This window comes from Pleurodeles waltl, chromosome 8 (assembly GCF_031143425.1).
Source record: "Pleurodeles waltl isolate 20211129_DDA chromosome 8, aPleWal1.hap1.20221129, whole genome shotgun sequence".
NCBI classification, from domain to species: Eukaryota; Metazoa; Chordata; class Amphibia; order Caudata; family Salamandridae; genus Pleurodeles; species Pleurodeles waltl.
Window position 1 is genome coordinate 1312543686 of NC_090447.1, and position 15940 is coordinate 1312559625.

Sequence of the window (15940 nt, forward strand, 5' to 3'; positions counted from 1 at the left end):
AATGCCCTTTGGTCTCAAAAACGCACCTGCCACATATCAGAGGCTGGTGAATACAGTCCTCAAGGACTGGACGCCTATAGTGCAGCTTTTCTAGATAATATAGCTGTCTTTAGCTCCACCTGGGAGGATCATCTGGTCCACCTGTGGAAAGTTTTGTAGGTTCTGCAGAAAGCAGACCTCACTATCAAGGCCTCCAAGTGCCAGACCGGGCAGGGGAAGGTTGTTTATCTGGGCCATTTGGTAGATGGAGGCCACAGTCAACCACTGCAGGTGAAGATTCAAACCATTTTGGATTGGACTCCCCCTACTACTCAAACTCAGGTGAGAGTCTTTTTTAGGACTCACTGGCTATTACAAGAGGTTAATTAAGAACTATGGCCCCATTGTATCCCCTCTTAATGACCTAACCTCAAAGAGAATGTCCAAGAAAGTGTTACAGACAGCGAGCTGTCAAAAAGCCTTTGAGGTTCTAAAACAGGCCATGTGCTCTGCATCTATTTTAAGAAGACCTGACTACTTCAAGCAGTTCATAATTCAGACAGATGCTTCAGAGGTAGGGGTTGGGCCAATGTTATCTTGCTTGGCAGACAGTGAAAAGCGTGACAGATGTTGCTGCACCCGACGCACCACAACATTGCAGTCGGCTGGATTATGAGCCGGCGCCAATGTTGTGGACTGTATCCCGCTGGGCCGGCGGGCAGAAACTCTGTTTCCACCCGCCAACCCAGCAGGAAAATAGCCCTTGCAGTCAGATCACAGCACTGGCGGATTTCTGACCACACGGCCTCAGCAGACGGACGTTTCCCTCCACCGCAGTCGTAATGAGGGCCTAAGTATTTAGCTGCTTAATCTCTGCAAATTGACACACAATAAAAAAAAAACGGGTCTATTATTTTCAAAAGGCCAAGGCACGTTTGACGCACCTGAGCTCAATCCCACCCTCATAGCTACACCAAGCAGGCAATGGCCTGTGCTGCGATCTATGCCAGGTCAGGCATAGATTGATCTTCGTACAATGTACTGAAGTAACCATCAAATTGCTCAAGGACCGGACTTCTATACAAACTAAACAAGCTACAGCTTAGTCCCTCACATTAAAAATGGTCTTATTCCATGTTAACAAAATTGTTTTTTTAGATTGTCACAGGCAAACCGTAAACATCATTCAAAATTATATTAGTATTTTGTTCTGGTTTTAACTAAGAGTGTTAATTGCTAATCCGCCTTTTCAAGAAGTTTGCTAACAGCAGAACATCTCACATGCAGCTTTTGATTTCTGGTATGCCTGTGCATACGTCAGTGGTGTTGAGTATGTGACAGGATGCATACGTAGTATCAGCTGCATGTATGTCGCAAACTGGCAGCAGAGAATTTCAAACATACAGCATGAGTGAGAGTACATTAAAAAAACACTGTGTACCCCTATGAATTACTATTTTAAAGAAACCTTTGCATCTTACATTAAAAGTAAAATAAAATGGTAAAATCCTTTTTTTGTAATATAATACAAATGAATCATTCTTTGGTTTCTTTTCTATTCTTTATTGCTTATAAGAAAGTCACAAACTGGCTACATTAGGTTTTTTAATGAGCAAAATAAACATGTTTTAAGTTACAAGAGAAGATTTAAAATTGGATATCAAATGAGAAAACAGTTACTAGTAACAGTTCTCCAGTGTGCCTTAAGTTGACACTCATAAAAAAGCTTCATCCACTGAGGGTGAGGCTAATAATCAAGGTGATTTGCAGCAAACTCACAAACATCAACAGGATTGACAGAAACTATCACAACACCTGAAGGAGAGGACAAAATAGAACAAAACACAAATAACTATTGAAGACATCATTTTGAATTCAAAGAGGGCCATCTGATATTCAACGGAAGAAGGATGTTTCTGACAAACCTAATCAGACATTGAATTAAGATACTGCTTTTATTGTCTTTTTCACTGTTTCAAAATGCTGATAAATAAAGTTCAGCGTGGCTAGTGTATTCTTCAACAACTGCTGTGGTTTGTTTTGTTTGCAAACCTTTCTCAATTTCATCATCGATTCTGACTAATAATGTATTTAATGACTGGTAAAATCCTAAAATCAGTGATGAAAACTCTGATGATCGCAGAACAGCTTTGCTTGCATATTTAACAAAAAACACGGATTCACTCTGGATTTAAACTAAGCAAAGCAAACCAGAAAGAACAAAATGATTGGGGACAAGTACTTCAATGTGTTGTTGGAATTATAGACACTTTAGAAGAATGTGGAATACCATTTGAAGGAGATGACCTGAAATGAAATCCGTCTCGAAATGGAAATCCTCTTCAATTATAACAACTCAGAAAAATTCTATCAGTTTCTTGCTGATCATATTCAAGTCCATAGAAAGTTGTGATCTGAAAAGCCACCATATTTCTCTGAAACAATAGTTGAGTGAACTTATGGCAAAGTAAGAAAGACAATCTATTTTGGATGATTTGAGGCAAGCTTATTACTTTAGTAAGTCTTAAATCCAAAAGAGATCTCTCACGTGTTGACAATTATCAAATTGCTTAATATTTCCTCATGGTGACCATTCTACTAAATGTTCTATCAATCAATTAATTAGAAAACCATTCTGGAGAAAATTGGCAAATATGTTGTTCGATTATCTATTAAACAAACGCCAAGCAGATATTTAAGAACTGTAGAGATCTGAACTATGATAATGCATCCAAAATGCCTGGAAACAGTAAAGTCATGCAGGGCAAAACATTGGAAACAAATAGCTTGTGTATAATTAATGTGCTGGACACACATGATATCTTGTAGGCTGAGCTGCAGCGGATTGCTGTGTGGATGCATTAAAATGGTTTGCGGTTATACAACAAATACATATATTTTTCTGTACTTCAACAACACAGTGGGTTATACTGAAATCCTACTTGGGTTCTTAATCTGCTGTAGCAGAATGCCTTCCTGATAATAGGATAGGAAGTACATACCAAAGTCACAGCCGCAATTGTGAACAATTAGGAATAAACAAAAGTTGGTTTTAAATAAAATTGTGGTGGAGGATGTGGAAATTGTGATATCAAGAGATAAGCTGGCATTATTCAGAATTAAATGGAGGAATTTTTGTTCATGGTTATGCTATGCAATTCCAAACTGAAGCAGTTCTATACGACTAGCAAAACTTTATACTGTATTCACGGTCAATAATTACTTGGGCAAAATGGACTCCTTATCGCATTTCTTAGGAGAAATCAGAAATAATTAAATTAATTTGAAAAAAATGGCTAAGAAATATGGCCAAATGTTCAATAAAATGTGTAAATAACAAATATTGGGGGGGGGGGGGGGGGCATCTGACATAATTGAAGAAGTTTCCTCCAGAAGTACATCTAGAATGAAATCCCTCACTCCCATCATGATTACATAGAAACGAATTTACCAGGCAGAGAATAAGTATAGGAGAATATGTCACAGAAATGTTTTCTTTTAATTTTCTATAAACTAGGCAAAGGGCTTGACAAAACTACTAATAAAGGATTGCCTTTAATTATAGTCCATAACGCTTGAGTGGGATATAAAACAATTTAGTCTGTATATAAAATATCCATAAAATGTTTATATATAGACATTATAATTGAGGACTCAGTACAGTCTGTGTTTCCTATTGAAGCTAGATCTTGATTGTTTCTGAGCATGATAATAACAAATTGCTCAGGATAGAGATGGTATACCAGGCTACAGAGGATAAAATCATATAACAGTGTTCCAAAACATACTCAATTCCCTTAGCATTTTGTAGATCGAGGAAGACAAGCTTGAAAATGTATCATCTGATGATAGAAAATTTGATGTTTCTACAATATATGTAAAGAAATTCTTCATTGGTAATTTTTATTTATATACCGCTTATATTTTAGATTTTTGCTTCAACAAAAACAGACATGTGAAAAGAGTAATTCTTGCAATATACTATTTAATTTTGCTGTTAAATCTTAAAGGAAACGCTCAAATAGAACTTGCATTTTTAATTTATATTACACGATTATCAAAGCCTGTTTAATTGTGCAGCAACCCTTAATGTTTTATTCAAGTATTGTATATTATTCAGTGGCATGAGAAAGGCCTTTTTTATAGCTCAGCCACATAACAGGTTTAAATGCTGCTGTATATCTCTTAGCAGTCACTGTGGGAGTGCCACTCTCCAAAAAACTCAGTTGCTAAAGACCTCTACTAAATCATAATCCTTGAAAGACTGTCACACAACCCAAAACACAGCTGACACTTATTACTGAAAGACCATCGTCTGTGGGCTCTTTAAGAAAGGGTGTACTCCAATGTAATGAACATCACATCACCCAACCAACAGACAAGCATGTCTGCAAGGCTTACGGAGTTCTTAGGTTTTCTTGTTTGAAGCAGATGTTGGAAAGAATGAATTAGAACTGGCTCACCTTACTTGAAATGGATGGCATAATACTACGTATCCAATTGCAACATCAGTCTTGTCAACAGCTGGGTGAAGGTGTGTGTGCTGGACCATGTTGCTGCTCTGTAGATCGGCTGAATTGGCACACCAGCAAACAAAGCAGTGGACAGCTCTTGTAGAATGGGCCTTGACTGCGCATCAAGGGTTTTCCTGATTTAACGTGGCAGAATTAAATGGCAGGTGCTATCCACCTGGCAATAGTTGATTTGGAAGCTGTAAATCCTTTTCATAAATTCCCCAAATTTACAAATAACTGGTCTGATTTACAATACTACTTTGTTCTGTGTAAATAGAACTTAATGCACATTTTAATGTCCAGGGTGTGGAGAGATCATTTCACCATTGTTTGAGGGTTTGGAAAAAAAATTATTTACAACAACTGGCTCGTTAAGTTGAAAATCCAAAGGTATTTTAGGTATGGATTTAGGGTTAGTTCTCAATACAACACAGTCCTTCTTGAATTGAATGAAAGGGCTCCTAAGGTAAATGCTTGCAGCTCACCAGCTATTCTAGCTGATGTTAGTGCTAGGAGTAATGCAATCTTCCAAGTGAGATATTTTAAGTCTGCTTTGGAGACTGGTTCAAACTGGGCTTTCATGAACTGGCTTAAAACACTACTGATAAGTCAAGCATGAGGTTCTTCTTTCACAGGAGGAAAAACCTTGAAAAGCCTCTTGAGAAACTAGTTAATGATCCTTGCCAACCAAAGCGAACGCGACTTGTCAGATCTCCTGAGGCGAGATTTTACAGCTAGATGGATCTTAATGGAGGAATGTGCAGTGCCATATTTTGCTAGGTGTGAGACATATGGCAAAATCTGTTCAGGGGTTCAAGAAAGTGGGTGTAAACTTTTTTGTTGGCACCAAACATAGAACTGTTTATGTATCTTGTTAGTGGGTCCTCTCTTTCTTTAGCGAGAATTTCTCTATCGACTGGGGGAATTTCTAGATTGGAGTTCCTGGAACTCAGGAGCCAGGCCAACAAATGCAGAGAAGTCAGATTGGGGTGGAGTACCAGGCCCCTATTCTATGTTAATATCAGACTGGGCATTAGTTGGATGTGCGTTTGTTCCAAAAGTAGAATCTCTGTGTACCAGAACTCTCTGGACCATTTTGGATCAATGAAGATCAGTCAGTATGGCTCTCTCCATTTTCCTGAGTAGCCTTTGGAGTAAAGGGATTGGTGGAAAGTGTATGCAAAGATTTTTGCCCATCTGATCGAAAATGCATTCCCCACGACCCTTTCTGGTGATGCCAGCTTGCTTAACACTGGCATTTTTGGCTGTTCTTGGTCGCAAATAGGTTTAAATGTGGTTTGCTCTAGTGAGTGAAGATGTCCTGCAGAACTTGATGGTTGAGCTCCCACTGGTGGCAATAGTTAGTCATCCTGCTCAGTGACTGTCAACACGTTAGACACCCCTGACAGATGTTCCGCTATCCGTGAAATCTGGTTCTGTATAGCCCACTTCCAAATTTCTTGTGCCTGTTGTGATATGGCTGTCAATCTTGTTCCTCCATACTTGATTAAGTAGTGCATGCTGGTGGAGTACGTAAGGATTAGTACGGATGATCATGCAACTGTGGAAAGCAACAAGAAGAGAGCCAGAGCTATCGCTTTTAGTTGCAGAAGATTTATGTGTATCCTCTATTCGGAGGTGGACCATTTCCCACTGGCTGCAATCTCCTGGAGATGAGTGCAATATCCCTTTAGGGACGCGTCTATCGTGATGACAAAGCCTGCTACCTGTGATAGAAATGTCAATCCCCTTGATATACTTTCTTTTAGAGTTACTGGGGTAATTCGAATGATACCGTCGTACAATCCCCGAACTGCTGGTCTAGTCTTTCCTGTAATGGACGCACGAGCAGTCTGCAATTTGGGATCAGGGGAATACAAGAGGATAGCATTCCCAGGACCGACCTGTACCGTCAAACTGAAACAGACTCTTGGCAAGCCTTTGGGCCAATTGCTGGTTTTGCTCTGTTGCTTTCATTGAGATATGACTTCTGCATATTCTTTGTGAGACCTAGTTTCTTGACAAAGAGGCATAGGTTAATTAATCAATCATCCAAGTATGAGAATACTTTCACTCCTTTCTGCCTTAGGTGAGCTGCCACAGGGGCTAGGCATTTGGTGAATATACGTTGGGCAGACTTTAATCCGGAAGAGAACCCTGAACTGGTAGGGGGTGCCAGCTATAGGAGGCTGGCTCAGTTATGGTGTACAACTATGGTGTGGCACCCTATAAGGAGTCCAAACAATCCTTAGTGATAGTGTTTTGATGCCTAGATAACCAAAGCTCTCTAGGGGTAGCTGTGGAGAGCAACTCAGGAGGAATGTAAAGCGCTTACAATACCACAGTAGTCAGTCAGTAACTGTTACACAAGAAAGAACCAGACCATTGCCGAACAATGCTACTCCATCATAAGGCATATCCAAGATCTTACCCTGGACGTTTGGTCTGAACGATGTTGCTTTTAGCCAGGCTTGCCTTCTGAGCACAGCTGTTCCCGCTAACTGCTGAGGAGATATCAATAGTGCAGTCTATTATCTCTGCAAAGGTTTCTTCTCTATCTTGGAACATCTTTTTGGTGTCTTCTTTAGAGTCTTCTGGCAGGATATCTATAAATTGTGCCAAATCCAATCACAGCCGTCTGTAGAATCTTCCTAGTGTTAATATGGAATTGGCTGCTCGCACTGTGAGCGTTTCCATGCTAGAAAAACATTTGCCAATTTTGTCAAGGCAGCACCCATTTCTATCCAGTAGCACAGTTATAGGTGTGGATGAATTCTTTCAACGCCTTTGCGCTGCTTGACTAATAACCAAGACTGGCTTAGGGTGACCTACTAGGCATGCTAGTGCCTCATCTGGCACCTTATATTTTTTGTCTTGTCCAGGTTAGTGCCTCATCTGGAACCTTATATTTTTTGTCATGACTGCTGACAGTGGCTGGGTTCTTCAGTGTGCGAATGCACTCTTGCCAGAAAAACTCTTAATATGGGAATCGCCTTTACAAACTTCTTCATGGGCTCCCTAAAGTTGTAAAGGAAGCAGTCCCTCTATCTGGTGGTTAAAAGTAGATGGAAGCACTTTGTTGCCCTTTATGTCTTACAGAGGAGTGTCTACTGGAGATAGAACAAGCGGAGATGGTGTGTGAATTAGATATTCATCCCACTCAGTAGTGGTTGAGGCCTGATACCTTATCTCTCCTTCCTCTTGAGCTCCATCTGAAGTTTCAGGGTCATTTGCTGGCAGATTTTCCAATGCTAGAATTGATAAGGGGGGTACCGATAGAGCCAGTAAGGACGAGTCAGTGGTGTTTATGGTTGTGGAGACCTCACAGGTGTGACGTAGGTTCAGATGCTGCAGGTTGTGGGAAAAGTCTAATAATCCCAGAGCATGTCCTGCAGGTTGAGTCCTGGTGACTGCTCACCTACATATGTTTCATCTTGATAGGAATGGTCGTCATCTTCCTCATCTTGATACTTGACATGAAATTCTGAAGGCAATAAGCCATTCCAAGGAGGTCTTTATCATCTGATGCCTAATCTAGCAAATGAACTGATGGGAATGGTAAAAGTTTACTACAGACGGGTGGGCAGGAAGAATGTCAATTGGAGATGTCCCAGCTAGAGACATGTTGACAGTGTCTTCTGCGATGATGATGCCGTTGTCAGTGTTTGTCACCAAGCCAGCTGACGGTGGTTTCGTCAATGAGGTCACTGAGAGAGGCTTTTCTTTGTTAACTGTGCAGTCGACAGTAACTTATACGATATTATAGTCATTGACACTATCGGTGACAATGAAATTATCAGCGACCCTGCTGTAGTAAATGTCGATGTCATGGTGGCAGATGATGTCAATGAAGAAATTTACAATTGTATGGACCAGTCTCTATTGTCAAAGGAATTGATTTTAAATTTTTTATGAAATAAACTTTAATACATGCCATTGTTGGTTCTGAAGGAACCTTAGACACATCTTATTTTCTTCTGCAAAATCTCCTCAGATTCTTTACTTTGCTGATACTGAGATTTTTTAAGGGCCTTTCTGGCCTGTTCTGAAGGCTCGCCTTCTTGTGATCTGTGCTCTTGAGGGATTTTTCAGTTTTCTCACAGTCATCACTCTTCCTCAGAGACTGGGTGATCTTTAGAATTAAGTCTCTGCAACCACAAAAGTAGTCTTCCCTCCCTTCCCTTAAGGGTTACCTGGGAGGAAGTGCTGCAGATCTTATTGTCTTTGACTGTGTGTTCAGGATAGAGACAATAAATACACTGGTAATAAGAGACTGCACTCTGAAGTCCCACATAAACAAAGGTGTTACATGCATAAATAAACCTCTTTTAGGATATTCTCACATGATCAGGCAATCCTAGGCTGACATAAGATGAAAAATGTATCTGACCGGAGAAGAAACCTCTTTAAAGTAGCTGTTTTGATAGGATAAACTGAACAGAGATCAGGGAGACTCCATCACACGACGTGCGGCAGAAAATCTGTGGTGAGAGTTGTAAAGGGTGCAGTCACCTGAATAGCTGGACTTTGCATTGTTTTTAAAGATATTAAGCTGTAAAAGTGAATGTCTCTAACATTGACTTCCATGCAGACTGTACTCTGCTGCTTTCTAGGTTGCCACGGGCCTCCCACTTTAAGGACGGGGAATGATTGAAGCATGTGAATCTATGAAAGATAGAATACTGGAGAAATATATTTCAGCCCTCAAGACAGTATATGCTCTAATATAAAGCATCTTGAAGGTTTTTGACGGTCAATGTCATGTTTGGAAGGCAGGTGTGATGTAATCCAACCTTAAGTCCTAGTATTTGTCTTGTCGTAGAACTTTGCACTGGTTGAAGTTTCTTTTGTTTTTTCTTCAGGGAGCTTATGTACATGCTGTTGCAATAATCTAGGTGTGCAAGACCCAGTGAACAAATGCGGTATACTTGGTTGTAAAAGCTTAGCATAGGTGTTTTTACTAAACATCTCAAAGTGGTGGTGTGTGCCATCTCATTTCAGTTGATATGAAATGCCCAAATCTGACTTGTTGTGAAAGATGTTGCAGAACTGACTGCCAGGGCAGGCACTTTAATTCCCATAAAAGTTTCAAAACCCTGTAGTAGGCAGTTGTGGTCCATGGAGTTGTATGCCACTGACAGGTCTAAGAGGATTAAAGCTACAGGGTGGGTATCATCAAGAACTCTTATCTCCTCCTTTATGATGACGAGTGATGATTTAATGTAGAAGGGACGTTTCATAACTGAGTGCCTGCAGGTATTTTGTAACTACCTTTTCTATGAGTTATGTCTCAAGAAATAGCTAAGTACTCTTTAGTCACCAAATATTACCCTTTAATTTCATGAAATAAAGTATTTTGCAATGAGTGCTGTTATTTTTTTTTTGTTGCAAATAAGTCATTTTGCCACCACACTAACCAGACAAGATATCACCTGTGTTTTGCTGAAACTACCAAGATTTTGCCCTCAAAATCAGCTTTCCATCTTTAGTAATTATTCCAACTGCCCAAGCACTTTTATTTAGTACTGCCCTACAAGGACTAACAGTGGCTACAATTTCCCATGTACATTCTTCAATGTTCAGGATCATGCACCCAACTGCATGCCATGGAGGACTTTCTTAACTTCAGGGAAGGCCAGCATCATATCAGGCACATACTTGCACATACGCATGCTTAGACACACTGCAAACCCATCACTACATTCCTCATTTTTTTCATCATGCCTTGTTAGTGTAGGAGGGGCATAAAAAAGTAGCACAATCAAACTGCTCGTGTTGAGTTTTTATTTCATCTGCATGAATAGGAAAGGCTGTGCACACCTGCCCTGTAATATTTCATCTGTTGCCCTATATTTTTCCTCTAATGAACTTTAACATTTTCGAGTTCACAGAAGGCTCACAACAATTTTCCTGTACTCAGTCATGCTAAGCTCTGCCAATTGGAGGCAAGCCAAAATTAAACCATCACAGACCTGGTGGCCCAAAGGTGATGACAGTATAAGGGTAATAGACCCATACCATTGTGAGGAAGCTGCCAACTGGTGCTCTCCTGTAACAGTCAACTTCTGCATAATATTGGTCACCTATCTACCGTCATCTGAGGGATATGCGTAGATCGGAGGGTGTGTGTAGTGGTGCATATGTGCTTTATACAGGGCTAGAGTTATTTAGGAAATCATAGTCACACTGCGCAAGAGAGTAACTCTCACACAGCCATGCCTGCCTTTACTTTTCCATGGTTTTGGACTCCAGTATAACATTGGTTCTACCAGATACGGCTGTAAACTAATTAATTTGTTCAGTGCTGGTTCCACTTCTCTAGTGAGTATCACAGATCATCCTCTTCCTGCACTGCTGGCTGTTGCATATCAACAGTGACTAGCCCTGAGATCTTTCTGATCTGGGATTACCTAAATGACCCTTGTTAGTTCTGATGTAAGCTAAGAGACTGTGCTCAAGGAGTCTGTAAAAGTGAGGGACAGGAGGAAGAGGCACTTACCCCCTAACTTCTTTTCTCTTCGAGACTGGAGCGAAGGTAAGTAAATATATACGAATAAAATAATTATTTCAGGAAACTAAGCAATACTGTACAGTTCCATTTTTCTAATGCCACTGACCTTTAATTAAAACTGTGTTAAACATTGCATGCGAGACAGCACACACAATGTCCATTTTAGAGATATGCAAAAACCTTAAGTGCAACAGGAAAATGTATGAATATCAGGGGACATCTCTTTAGAAGTTTTATATGTCAGGGTATATAAAGTACAGGTGTGGTACCCCCTCCATCTCCAGCTCCTCATTTCTGATCCACTCAGTTCTCTACTTTACAACGATTTTTACTGCACTGATTGCCTTACTGTCCTTAAACTCTTCATACATTTATGCACCCATTCATTTGGCCATCTGTCCATTCACTCAATTAGTCATCCATGCATTCAACTGCTCCCATTCACTGTTCATAACCACAACCATACACAATCAATGAATAAGCACTACAACCATACGACAAATTCTTGAAAATACTATACTAAGCTGCCAACAGGATGAAAAAAGGTTGCTCATGAGGTCACTGAATTATCCCACAAAAGATAAGGTAAACTTAATTCACACAAACATGCCTATTGGTATTGCTGAAATAAGTCATAGAACCACCAATGTCAATTAATAAACCAGAAACTCTCACAGGCTGAAAACTTTAAGCAGCTTTTGTTGATGACATTAAAGAAAACTTACATCCTTCATTTGTGTGTCCTGCGTTTGACATAGTACAATTGGCTGCCCTCGCTTCAGAGGTTTGCCTGTAGTGTAGGGAAAAGCAAGAATTAAGCATAAGAGGTCTAAAACAAGAGTTTATAATCAACTGTTTTCTGTTTTCCTATATAGTTTAAATATACAGACATTAGAATTAGGCAGTAAGGCAACACCAATTAAATGCAACTTGGAAGAAGCATATGTAAAGATGATAATGGAAAAAAGAACAAGGCAATTGCTCCAGTGCACCAGCAGCCACCTCCGGGTGTGATGGCAAAAAAGCCAAATATAGGTGTTACTCATGTGTGTCAACTTATGTTATCAAACTCTTCTGCGCACGTGATAGTGTGCCAAATATAACTTTGAGCCTTTTTAACAGTTGCAGAAGCCCACTCCACAGAACATGGAGGGATTTCTGGTTCAAGAATCACCCAGAAAAAAGCACTGCCAGAGATACATAACTTGTTCTGAATAGCTACCCAAGCAGTATCTCCTAAAAAATGGAAGGTCTAAGTACTGGACTCTTATAAATAAGTCCTGCAAGAAAGAGAGAGCAAAATAGCCCTCTCTGCGGACTTGACTGTTGAGGCAGTTCATATGTGCAGACACCCTTATGGAAGCAAAGCTCATGTTTAATACCAGAACATCCGTCACCAATGCTGCTGAAGCAACCTTGGACCATGTGGAATGAGTTAAAAGGCCTTCAGCAGCCTCCTTCTTGGCCTGTGCATAGACAGGACAATCCATCGGGACTGGGTTTGCTTCTGCACGATATTCCCTTTCTTAGCACCAGCAAAGCCCACAAAAAGCTGGCTGTCAGCCCAGTAATCATTTGCACACAATGTAAAACCTGAGAGCTCTCAAGGCTATCGGGGGTATCCTCTCCTCCTCCTTAGAGAAACAAAGGAAGAGAGAAAAGAAAGTAGTGAGGGTGATCGACCAACGTGGAAGTGCAATTCAAGGCTCTGCAAAAAAGAAGCCTGCGTACTCACTGTATTTATTAGGAAATGTGGTGGTTTGGAGGGGTTGCACTTATAGCGACTGCAGCTCATTGATATGGTACACCAAAGTAAACATGAAAAGAAAACAAAAGTCATGATGGTAAACAGTCACAGGGAATAGCAGTGCATGGTTCAAAAGCCATGCTCAATACAAACCCTAGAACCAGGTTGAAGTCCCACTCAGGCATAATGAGAAGCATTGGTAGAAACACGTGCATGAGTCAGACTTGAATTAAGAAGGCTTATCATGTAAAAGGTAAGAAGGGTAACAGGGTGAACATATAATCCTTAACTTTGCCCATTGAAAAGCCCTGCTGCACCAAAGATAAACATCTGATAACTTAAGCCTGTGGTGGATGAAGTTTATGGTCCCCACTCCAGGACAAAATTTCTCCCAACACCTAACAAAGATAAAGCTGGTTGAAAGTGGGTCTAGCTGAAAGAATTACTAACTACAGGTTAAGTTGCTGCTGCTCACTTTTCACTGTTGAACCAACACACTTGAAAATGCAAGCTGCACAGATTAGGGTGGATCACTTTGCTCTGTTGCTGAGACAGGAGATCCATCTGAAGAGTTAGGCGGATTAAGGGGCAGATGATGCAGCTCAACAGCCCAGAGTACCACACTTTCCTGGTCCAATCTGGAGCTATCAGGATGGTCCAAGCCCAGTCTGTCCTGATCCTATTCAAAACTCTGTGCAGAAGAGGTAGAAGAGGAAAGGCATGCAAGAATTGTGCACCTCACTACAATCAAGATGTGCCCCTTAAGGATCCTCTTGGAGAAAACCTCAGTATGCAACAATGTTGACACTTGTTTTCAGCACTGGTGGAAAACCCTATTTTAATTGGGGTAGGGAGAACAGACTGCCACCTGCCAGAACTGAAGGTACTAGGCTGCTTTGTTTGAGATACAGATGTTGTCAGACAGACAGTCCTTGTGGTGAGCCCACTGAAAATGGAGGGTTCATTTCAAGGTCCATGTGTCAGCAAGTACAAGAGACCAGGAGGATGCATGACGCCAGGAGCCCTTGAAGCCTTAAAGTCTGCGTCAGAGCCCGTGACTGAGATTGAAACATCGCAATCATATCCTACATGTCCCAGACTTGTAAAGTTATGGAAGGACCCTGAAACCAATCATGTTCAGGATGGCTCCTAAGAAGATAATCCTTTGAGGAGTAAAATGGGAAGGAAAACCCCATGGATGAATGAAAATGGACTGTCATCAAGAGGTGGTCTGTGACTGACTGGGGAAAGCCAGTCTTCAGCAGCCAATCGGCAAGTAATGGGAATATATCTGTATCCGACCTGCAAAAATGGGCCACAACCACCATGACTTTCGTGAACAACTTAAGGGAGGAGTTGAGGCCAAAGGAGAGTACTACTATCCTGTAAGTTCAAGGACACCATCCAGTCGCTTCAATGTCGAACAGAAAGAACCTGGGCCAAACTAAGAATCTTGAATATTTGTCCTTCCATAGCAAACCATTTAGGAGTCAAAAGGTCTAAAATCAACATGGGTCTTCAATCCTTTCTGGTGACCATGAAAAAGTGGGTGTAATGCCTCTTGGCTTTTACCACCTCTGTCTCTCTCTCGTCCATCAGGCCAAAAGACACTGAACATCCTGCAGAAGCATGAAATCACAAACCAATGAAAGTTGAGTGAAACAGGTGGGATGCAAAAGGGGCCGATCTGAAAGACTGGGTGAAATACCTAAGAAAAATTTGCAGTAATCCACTGACCCAAAGATATAACTCCCCAGCTGTTTTTGGAATCCTGCCCTCCTACCTGCTGAACATTTACCTGGAAAGGGAAATCATGGACGCTTAGCAGCTGTTGTGGCAGAAGAGGAGGTTGAGGATTGTTGTTCTTGGTGGTGTCCAGGACAGTGGATACCACCACATAGTAAGGAGCAGCAAAACGTCTGAGCTGGCTGCTCATGGGTTCAAGGGCCAGCACTGGTACTAAACGAAATCTCACATCTACCCTCTGAATTTCTGTAATGTTGGTGAAATTGACGGGCTGGTGAAAAATTTCCTAGAGCGAGGGCTGTTATTCAGCTTCCTTAAAATGCTCTAAAAAGCAGGGTTAGCCTTTCCTTTGAAGCACCTGGAATGATCTAAAGCAGTGGTTCCCAACCTTTTGACTTCTGTGGACCCCCATTTTATGATCACTTGAACCCGGGGACCCCCACTGAATCATTATTGGAGTCTGGGGACCCCCCACTAAGTCATTACTGAAAGCTGGTGACCCAATCTGTTAACAGTGTTTTATTTTCTAAGCAGTCACGGACCCCCTGAGGAGTCGTCGCGGACCCCCTGAGGAGTCTTCGCGGACCCCCAGGGGTCCCCGGACCACAGGTTGGGAACCAGTGATCTAAAGGCATGCCCATGAGGGATGCCTTAATATCACCATAGGAACCTGTGGCATGCATCAACGCATGGTGCCAGATCACAAGACTGGTGACCACGGTATGAATCACTTTGTAAGTTGTGTCAAGGCTGGCCCTCTAGACAGATTTTGCAGCATCCTGCTTGCACTAAATTAAGGGCAAGGGCACTCTGAATTCAACAAGGTTGTGAGACCTTGCTGGCTATGTCCTAAAGGATGTGTTATCACCTCCCAGGAAAACAAGCCCATGTTTAGCGACCAAAGGGCCTTATGCCACCATAAACAAAATTGCACATAATAAAAAGAGTGTGAACTCGAAGATACTAAATTAAACATGTGTTTTTGGTTATATTAATTCTAATGAGCATTTGTGCAATTTTGTAACTATATGCACAGGATCATTATCTGGTATTCTAACAGAAATAACAGAATCAAAATTTTAACTGGTTATATTAGAAGAATTATTAATTCAGAACAGTATATCATTGTCTCTTAAAGCTGTAAAAATGAACTGAAAGATGTTATTGTTTTATAATAGAGAAGTAGTAAAAAACGTGTCTCCATTTCATCTATTGTAACAAAACAACTCCTAATTTATGTGTTCTTTATGTTCATTGACAGCCCTGAAGAAGCAACTGAATGGTGAAAGGTGTTGGCTGGCATTTTTTACATGGGATCCAGGTAATATATATGATTAACATTAAACAAGGGCAATCAGAAAATTGTATTTATTAGAAATTGGACTATCCATTACATTCATTTTATCTGAAGGAATAGGACTAATAGATTTATTTTGATTCATG

At 40.9% G+C, this 15940-nt stretch overlaps 1 protein-coding gene across 1 annotated transcript in view; it reads right to left on the minus strand.

The window, feature by feature from the left end:
* Nucleotides 1–15940, minus strand: part of RNF17 (ring finger protein 17) — a 1983649-nt gene that overhangs the window by 1854408 nt on the left and 113301 nt on the right. The window contains exon 4 of the mRNA XM_069202301.1: nt 11730–11794. Coding sequence (XP_069058402.1) covers nt 11730–11794 — 65 coding nt within the window. The remainder of the gene's footprint in view (nt 1–11729; nt 11795–15940) is intronic.